At 31.7% G+C, this 9,216-nt stretch overlaps 1 protein-coding gene across 1 annotated transcript; it reads left to right on the top strand.

The window, feature by feature from the left end:
- Positions 1 to 2,818: 2,818 nt before the first annotated feature.
- LOC126775490 (uncharacterized) lies at positions 2,819 to 9,216 on the top strand. The gene is made up of 4 exons (XM_050497468.1): positions 2,819 to 2,888; positions 5,659 to 5,772; positions 6,331 to 6,521; positions 9,038 to 9,216. Exons 1-4 carry the CDS (start codon positions 2,819 to 2,821, stop codon positions 9,182 to 9,184), a joined length of 522 nt encoding a protein of 173 aa, XP_050353425.1. The 3' UTR covers positions 9,185 to 9,216.

Genomic DNA, 9,216 nt, shown 5'->3' with positions numbered 1-9,216 from the left:
AAGTATTTTGATTTTGATAAAACATTTGATTACTATGAGTTAGAAAGAATATAAACTTCTGTTTGTCTCGCTGCTAGGTGTTCTGTCATCCCGTTAAAGAGAATGTGTTGTTATTTGTGACAGAATCACATGTTGCAAAAGTATATTCTTTACGTACAGACCGAGCGCAAGATTGGTTATACATATGCGTGTCCCTCCCTGTTTCACGCGCGAAGCCGGTAACTAGTAAGCTATAAATATATGTATAAAAAATAAGCATCGACTTAAGAATATCCCATTGCTGGGCTAAGGCATCGTCTACTTTTGGGAAGGCTTGAAACTTATTCCACCATGCTGTTCCAATTAAGTCGGGTGGATATACGTGTATTTCCTGAAAATGTCTTCTTCCACTGTCGAGTACGATGAATTCAAACGCAATCTTTAGTTAAGATTTACGTGAACATAAAAAACTGTAATAAAAAATATGTCACTCTTTAGCTTAACCATAGAGAGGTTAAGAAAATAAAATCATATATAGTAATTATTTCACACATGGCAATTCTTTAAAGGTTTTTTTATCAATAATTACTTTGGTTCGAGTCGTTGTATTGGAATGTTGTTTCTCCTTATTTTTGAAGTCGTTGAACTCAGGAACAACCTTTAATTTAAAATTACAATGAATCTTTGGATATTAGCGGAAAAGTTACGGTATATATCCATGCCCGGACTTGGAAATCCAAGGCCCCAGGCACTTTGTCATTTGAGAGCCCCATTCCGAAGCGGTTACTAGTTCTCTCTGCTACCAATGCCTTGTAGGCCTAAGTATAATCCGGGGCAGCTTACTTTAAGTAGACAATTATGCTGATAACGAACTTATGGATCTTTACTGATATATTAAGATAATAATTTTTAAGATCTTGTCTTAAACTGTATGACTGATTCGCGTTTCGACACTGAGGGCTTTGTACATAAATAAGAATTAAGAAAAATATTTTTAAATAATATTTTCATACAATTTGTAAGGAATTTATATTTTCTACATGATATTTAACTATTTTTTAAATAGCGATTGTCGAAGTAAAGTTAGTAAAAACTTGCTAATGTCCCACTGCTAGGCTAAGGCTTTCACTCCTTTTGAGGAGGTTTGGAGTTCATTCCACTACGCTGCTTTAATAAGGGTTGGTGGTTACATACGTAGCTATTTTCATCCCATACATGCAGGTTACCTCACGATGTCTCTTACACCGCCGAGCTTGAGACGAATTGTCGAAGGCTTACCTTGTACTTCGAGACCGTGGATTCTATCCAATATTAACAGAATCATGCAATTCAGTTTCATATACAAGTTTGGGTAATTCCGATTTTATTTCATATTACTTTAATTGCATTTCATTAATTTTGAATGAATAGCTCGAGGGCTTGGATATATTATTGGAACATTTCATGGTTTTTAAAATATTATAGAATGTAAAATAAAGGTAACATTTTTTATTACATACGATAAATTTAAATACGAAACTATAACTATAAATATTATTATACTATTTACTAATATTAATTATATTATTATATAATAAATTATACTATTAATCTGACCCATAAATAGCCAGCAACTATCACAAGATTAACTATTATGTTTTAACTTCAAATATATATATATGTGTCTCATCAAGTATGTCACAATGGTGTTAGCACGCCAGATTACCTCTCAATAAGAGATAGTAGATATATATCTTTTGTTGTTGTTAAAATAACAATTCTCTCAAAACAATGTTATAACAAACCTTAATAAATATTATTTCATGTCATAATAGATGTTTTTATTTTAAAAGAAAATAACCCAAATAATATCGTCAAGGGTTTCTCTTAAAATACAAAAACATTTCGTTGAATTTTCGGCGATGGAATAAGAAATATCTGTACACTAAACTTTTAGTTTGTTTATTATAATTTAATGTAACTCAAGTCTTCTACGGTTGTAGTTAATGAGATTCTATTGACGGAAGAATTACTGTCGTTCGCACGCAAAGAGGTTTATTTTAAAATGATTCAAAAATATTACGCGCAACGATGGATTTAATCTGTCAACAAGTTGGAACACGTTACGTTTTACAGTTTGGCAAAAGCAAAGCGGCTCAATAACTTTGACGAACGGTACGTCCGGATTTTTAACGGCCGTGCGTTCCGATTTCGTTGGTATAGTTGGCTCACAATTGAAACCAAATAGGGCAGTAAAAGTTAAATGCTAATAAGGAAACCATTCCTTAAATTATAAAAATATATTAAGGTCGAATTTTGACCTTAAGATGAGCAATAGTAATTGTATAATATATAAATAAATATTAACATTAATATAATTATTATAATTAATAACATTGTACATATTCATAAATAAAAATTATCATGTGAACTTATTAGAAATAAACAATATGTATATATGTTCAGGATAGGCGAATCTAATTAAGCCTTACTAGATTACAACTATTACTAGATAGATTTTACTAGATAGATAGCTAGATAGATATTACTAGATAGATAGCCGTATTTAAGCCAAACTAGATTGACCTGGGCAAAAAATGTGTTCCTTGCATAAGATTAGGATAAACCGGTTTGGCCTGGAACAAATTAGTTTGGTCTGAAATCGGGTTCTCTATTAACATGTAAAAAAAAAATGAATGATTTCATCCATTTATTGTTTAACGATTAAGTTGTTTTTACAATCAAATCATTTCAATTGAATTTTTATTAACAATTAAATGTTATCTCTTAGATAAACACCTGTTCGATAAGTAAAAGTATATTTTGGTCGTTGTGACGATAACATATCAATCTAAGTAACATGCTGCGAACTATCGTGTTGTGTGCGCTCGTCGCGTTTGTGAGGGGCCAGACTACTGTTGTCGATAAATGTAAGTTTTTCTTCATATATCAACGGTGTTAGGTTGGATATTCTGACTTTCAGAGATTGCAGGTTGTAACCATCTGGAGAAAACCGGCTTATGATTTTCAAGAGTTAAATTTGTTTTTTTTTTGTACTCGTGAATTCAAGTATATATCGTTTGAAAATTCTATATAGTCTATATTTTTTAAAAATTATTATTTCATGTAGGCCAGTCTCAAAAGGACCTTATGGTAAATAACAAGCGCTCATAGAGATTGTTCGTTTAATTTATAATAATGATTTTTTATATCGCCAATACTCCACCAACCTCGGGACCTAAGAGGTTATGTTCGTTGTGCCTGTAGTTACACTGGCTTACTCACACAAAAGGTAAGTATTAGTAGTAGGTCTGAGGTTAGTATTGCTGATTGGTAGAATGTGTGAATGCGAATGTGTGAATGTGTGGTGGTATCTTATAATACAGGTTTATTCAAAACTCATGTAAAAAAGATTATTAATAATATCAAAAGGACCTAAAACTGATCATTGGGCAACGGTTAAGTTTTCATTAATTTTTTTTGAAACCTGTTAAGTTATTTGCCTAAGGTATGAAGCAATAAAATGAAGAGCTTCCCTTTTAAACATATGTTTAAGCAATCTCTGCAATCGAACACAATCACACGCCTATAGTAATGCCACTCCTATCAGTCATGGAGCGACTCAAAGTACTCTACTGCACTACAAAAATTTATATTGTAATGGACAAGAACCTCGAACGAAAAAAAGCTCTATTTCACTTACCAGATTGACAATTTTTCTAGCTTTTCATTAACATAAAAACCTTTAAATAATCACAGTAAAGATGTGTTACGTACAAACGTAACGTTACATTATCGCCAGTAGTTAAATATCAGAAAATATAAAAGAAATGTAATTCAAAAAGGCACAGATGCAATACTCTGTGGAGATAGGAATGTATAAAAATTAAAAAAAAAAAAATTCAAGAGCATAAAAACAATATAACTTAAAAATAAGGTGTTATTTATAAGCAGTACATATATACATATATATATATATATATATATATTTATATATATATACATATATAGTGTAATTTGAGCATGAATGTATTTAAAGAACGACGGACAATTGTAATTTCATTTAATATTAATCCGAGCAACCGATATTAATTTTTGCGTAAAAAAATTGCAAATAAAAAAATAATTTAATTTAAAGATGCAGATATAATTTAATAATAATATTTTGTTATCTACACTTGCTCAATTTTAAAATGTAATAATTACTAAGTAAAGCTTATGTCTCGCACAGAAGCAGTATATTGTGATTCATTATTAAAAATCTATGGATCTATTAACGCTTATGTATTTATTATCAGATATTCTACAGCACTTGGTATTGTAGTGTTGCGGTTTGACGGGTGAGTGAGCCAGTGTAATTATAGGCACAAGGGACATAACATTTTAGTTTAGTTTAGGCGCATTGGCGATGTAGGCGATGGTTAACATTTCTTACAATGCCAATGTCTATGGGCATCGGTAACCACTTACCCGGTGGCCCGTTTGCTCATCCTGCCTATACTATAAAAAAAAATAACGGCATATCTGATTATAAATATCATATGCCTTGTTATAACAATGTAAGATATGTTTTATGACAACATTGTTAGCCAATTTTATCAGTAGAACGCGATAAGAATTTTTGATTTTGGAGTTACGTTAAATCATAAGATTAATAGACAATCTGACTTGGATCAAATTCATTAATAAATCTATACTGATAACTGAGGAGACGTTTCTTTGTAATGCCTAATTGAGAAATCTACTACAATATACATAAAACTTATATTAGAATACATCGCGTTTCGTATAGAATATTAATAGCTTCCGCCAGCGGCTTTGCTCGCATGTGAGAGGGTGTTAGGCCCCCAATGTTCGTTTCTGTACCCCTGACAACTTGTATGTAAAATGACATTATGATTGGTTGAGTAGTTAAGACGTGAAAGCGTAACAAACAAATAAACAAACTCATTTTCGCATTTATAATATTAATAAGGATTATATAAGACTGCGTTTCGCTTTTCCTTTAAATTTAAGTGTAAGTGAATGTCTTATTTAAAAAAAAATCGATGCGGTTTATTTTAAGAATATTATGATATGAAGCATTAAAAAAATAACGTTTAATTCTTTAAAATCCAATCTCAATTTTGAACAGGTTATTTTTTTGTTCCCACGGTACATTTACATACTTTTATTTAATTGTACGTCAAAATTTGCGACTGAATTTTTAGTCATTCACCACTTATTCTACAGTTAAACAACACTTAGTGTTGTTGTGTTGCGGTTTTATGGATAAATGAGGATAATTACTGGCACAATTGGCTTCTTAGTTCGAGGTCAGTGGCGAATTGGTAATGTATTAGAGGTTAATATTTCTCACAGCGCCATTAGAACCCTTTTTTGGTGTTTAATATAAAAAAAAAGATTCCGCGATCCCCCAAAAAGTGTCAAATTTTGATTTTGTGATGTTTTTTAGTTCCTTAATTGATCAATAGCTGGTAATTAATATATTAGATTTTCTAAAACGCGCTTTCTTTTTTCAAATATATACTATTAGCCTCGCAATACATTTTAATAAAAAGTCTTGGGAAGTGGTGTTTTTATTCAACGCATTACGTTCAAGGCTACTAGATGTCATGAATAATATAATATATTTAGCGAATTATTACTTTTACCTAAAATTTTTATTGAGTGGTGTTTGTAACGATCCTTTTTTTTAAGGTATTATCAATGAAGGCGACCTCCCAATCCACCAGTATGTGGAAGGCTGCACCACGCCACCGTGCCTCCTGCCCCAGCTACAGGACGTTGTTATAAACGTTGTTTTCAGAGCTTGTATGTGATTAATCTTTTGTTTCATCTTATATTTAAAGTAAAGATAGATATCCTGGGTCATTATTCACACACACCCACCTGATCCCAAACTAAGCAGATCTTGTACTATGGAAGCCAGACAACTGATATGCTACACGTACTACTTTTATTTTGTAAATACATACTTATATAGATAATTACATCCAGACTCAGGACAAACATACATGTACATGCACACAAATGTCTGTCCTGGGTGGGAATCGAACCCACAACCTTCGGCGTGAAAGGCAAGTATCTACCAACCACATCAACCGGCCCGTCATATATTTATATAGTTAATATAAGCATTTATCCGATTCGATGTTTTCCTCTTTAGTTTTATTTAGTAATGAATAATTTTAATTGTTTAGCAGGTGATTACTTAAGCAATGCTGTGTTTTCTACTTTCGAATGTCAAATCAATAATGACAGAAAGAGATAAATCAGTGTTAAACTAAATAGTGGCTATGCAACGTTTATAAGTAAGGTCGAAATAGGTTATGAGGAACAACTACAAGTCTAAGTTTTGGCGTGTTACAGCTCGCACTATCAGAAGTATGAGGACACTCGCGACTGCCAGCGTGAACTTCGGTGTCAACATTGATATTCAATACGATCTAGGAGCCAATGCAGTCACGTGCAACTTCCTAACGAACACTTACTGCCCCGTTATAAAGGACGAAGTTATTCAGTATACATTGAAAATGTATATCGAGCCACTATTCTTCGTGGTAAGTATTTGATCAATTTTGTATGTAAATGTATATTAATGTGTTACAAATATTAATAGGTCTACAAATTGTGCAGTCGGGGGACCCCCGTCAGGAACGAAGTTTTTTGCGATATTTTTTCGACACAAAATGTGTTTTAATTGATTACATTACTGTAATTTCGTCACACCAAAAAGCATCTCCACCTTCTTTATTCAAACCTTTCTAATCAAAGATTAAGAAACGATTTAAATTCATAAAATTTAATTAACATTTTCTAAGGAAAATAGCAATTTATTTAAATATAAATTGTGAATTATAAGTTATATAAAAAAATCAACTCACTAAGTTAATTTTTTCACAATTACACAGAACCGTAATATAACAACCGATATAAGCAAACATTATTTTAACTTTGTTCATAGGAGGCACTGCTAACAGAATTAAAATGGAATTAAATTTTACCTATTGTATAAAATAATTAAATTTGGTTCAAAATAATGACATAAATTCTAAGTAAATTAAATATTTTAACAACCTATTAAACGTCAAAAATGTATTTAAAAGTTTTAAACAATCAAAACGGAGTCTGCTATAAATTAAATATTAATAGCTTGATAAATAATTGTCTAATATTGTCCAATAACTATTGGATTGGTATATATTTCGCGTTTTGCTGGAATATATATATAACCAGTAACCAGTAACAGCCTGTTAATGTCCCACTGCTGGGCTAAGGCCTCCTCTCCCTTTTTGGGGAGAAGGTTTGGAGCTTATTCCACCACGCTGCTCCAATGCGGGTTGGTGGAATACACATATGGCAGAATTTCGATGAAATTAGACACATGCAGGTTTCTTCACGATGTTTTCCTTCACCGAAAAGCACGAGATGAATTATAAACAGAAATTAAGCACATGAAAATTCAGGAATATATATATAGCGTTTAAGAAATTTATAAAAAAAAAAAATTTAAACGATAACTTCGAACAAAGAAATCAATACTTGACATTCGAAACACCGAGAATCAAAAACCAAAAGGAATTCATAAAAATATTTAAAATGATAGTTTTCTTTAAAATTTCAAATCTAAGTAAGCATTAATATTAAATATTATAATGTAATATTAACCAACAAGAAAAAAAGGCAAACCGTTTAAGTATCTTGTTTATCATGACAATGACATGTATATATGTATATTATTATATGTCTTGTCTCTTGGAAGTTTCGAGTAGTAGTGAGTAGTAGTAGTTATTAAGAGAGATCGTGTCATTACAACGTAGTACTATTTATTGCCAAATATAACTATATAATGAGGCCTATCAAAAACAACCTTTTCAAAATTAGGTATTTACGCACGACGATAACTCGATCGGGGATCGGAGAGTTTACGACACAGCGTTGTCGCTGTAACTCGGTAATCTTGATAGTTTTTCTCTTATTTGATTTATTGTTTTACTTTTTTCTTAAAATATTGTTAATTATGATAAGCAATTCAAAAATTAGGGAAGGCGGGCAGATATTTCAAAATCCAATAAAACTATTTTTTTATTTTTGTGAAATTTCAGTGTTTTTCACTGTGTAATTTGAGTGTGACCAGTGATTGAGTTCGTGTGATTCGAGTTGCTGTCACCAGCTTTATATTTACGCACGAAGTAACAGATCAATGTTTTGACATAAATATATTTTATGTGTTGAGTTTGACGTAGCTATAATCGTCTAGCAAGCTAGAGCAAAACTAATATTTAAAACTGCTGGCTGGGCTGCTGGCTATTAGTATATTTAAAAGATTCAAACAGAGTAATTCAAATTAAAGTTTTTAAATATTAGAAACTTTATATTTGTCAGCAAAAATCTTTTCGAAAAGCCATTTCGGATACCGGAAAATAAATCCTTTAATCTCAGCTCAGTCAGTTTGATACTTTCCGAAAAGTTGTCCAGATTTATTACGAGTTAGTTGACGATGAACATTTTTAGAGTGTTTTGCAGTTTCATCGTTATTCAGTCTTGTTTGGAAATGAGGTTGATGAGTTGAGTTGATGGTTTCATCCGATCACCAAATATATAAATAACGAAATCCATCTAATATATAAAAATCTCGTGTTACCGTTTTCGTGGTCGAACTCCCCCGAAACGGCTCGACCGATTTTTATGAAGGGAGCTATGAGAATAAGTCGGAAAGAATATTTCATACCGCAAGGTGATTAAGGAGTCCCTATCTAGATTTTTTTTCTATCTTTTTTGTCATTTCTTTTATATAGATAGCGCACTATATTCATTTTTTGACAATTACCACGCACTATATTGCCAATAGATGGCAATATAGTATATACATACGTATAAAAATCAAAGTACTGCAAAATTTTTGATGTGTAAACATCATAGTGCTCGGTACACGGTACGCTAACTGAGAGTTCTAGCGTCAGATGACGTCAGCATAATTTTTTTTATTGCAAGTACATTAATGTGTGTGTTAGATCGTTACATGAGAACACATGCATACACATAATTTTTATTGATGTTAATATTAATTTTCCAGGGCACATCCGCGACAGTTGAATTCCGGGTTGTGGGCGATAACAGCGAACCTCTTTGGTGCCTTCGATTAGCGATCAGGATTGTAGACGCCATCGAACAGTCCTATGAAAAGAGAATGAACACAACACAAACGCTTACCTTAAACTGAATTCTGTAAATAAAAACTAATATTTGTTTTGT

This window comes from Nymphalis io, chromosome 18 (genome assembly GCF_905147045.1).
Source record: "Nymphalis io chromosome 18, ilAglIoxx1.1, whole genome shotgun sequence".
Lineage (NCBI taxonomy): Eukaryota > Metazoa > Arthropoda > Insecta > Lepidoptera > Nymphalidae > Nymphalis > Nymphalis io.
Note: the sequence above shows the minus strand (reverse complement) of the source record. Positions and strands in the feature narration are given on the sequence as shown.

What these genes read in the sequence shown, in the direction of transcription:
- LOC126775490 (XM_050497468.1), top strand. Translation starts at nt 2,819, where the DNA reads ATGCTGCGAACTATCGTGTTGTGTGCGCTCGTCGCGTTTGTGAGGGGC. An exon ending in GACTACTGTTGTCGATAAAT is followed by an intron (nt 2,889 to 5,658) that starts GTAAGTTTTTCT and finishes CTTTTTTTTAAG; the next exon opens with GTATTATCAATGAAGGCGAC. An exon ending in TCGAGCCACTATTCTTCGTG is followed by an intron (nt 6,522 to 9,037) that starts GTAAGTATTTGA and finishes TTAATTTTCCAG; the next exon opens with GGCACATCCGCGACAGTTGA.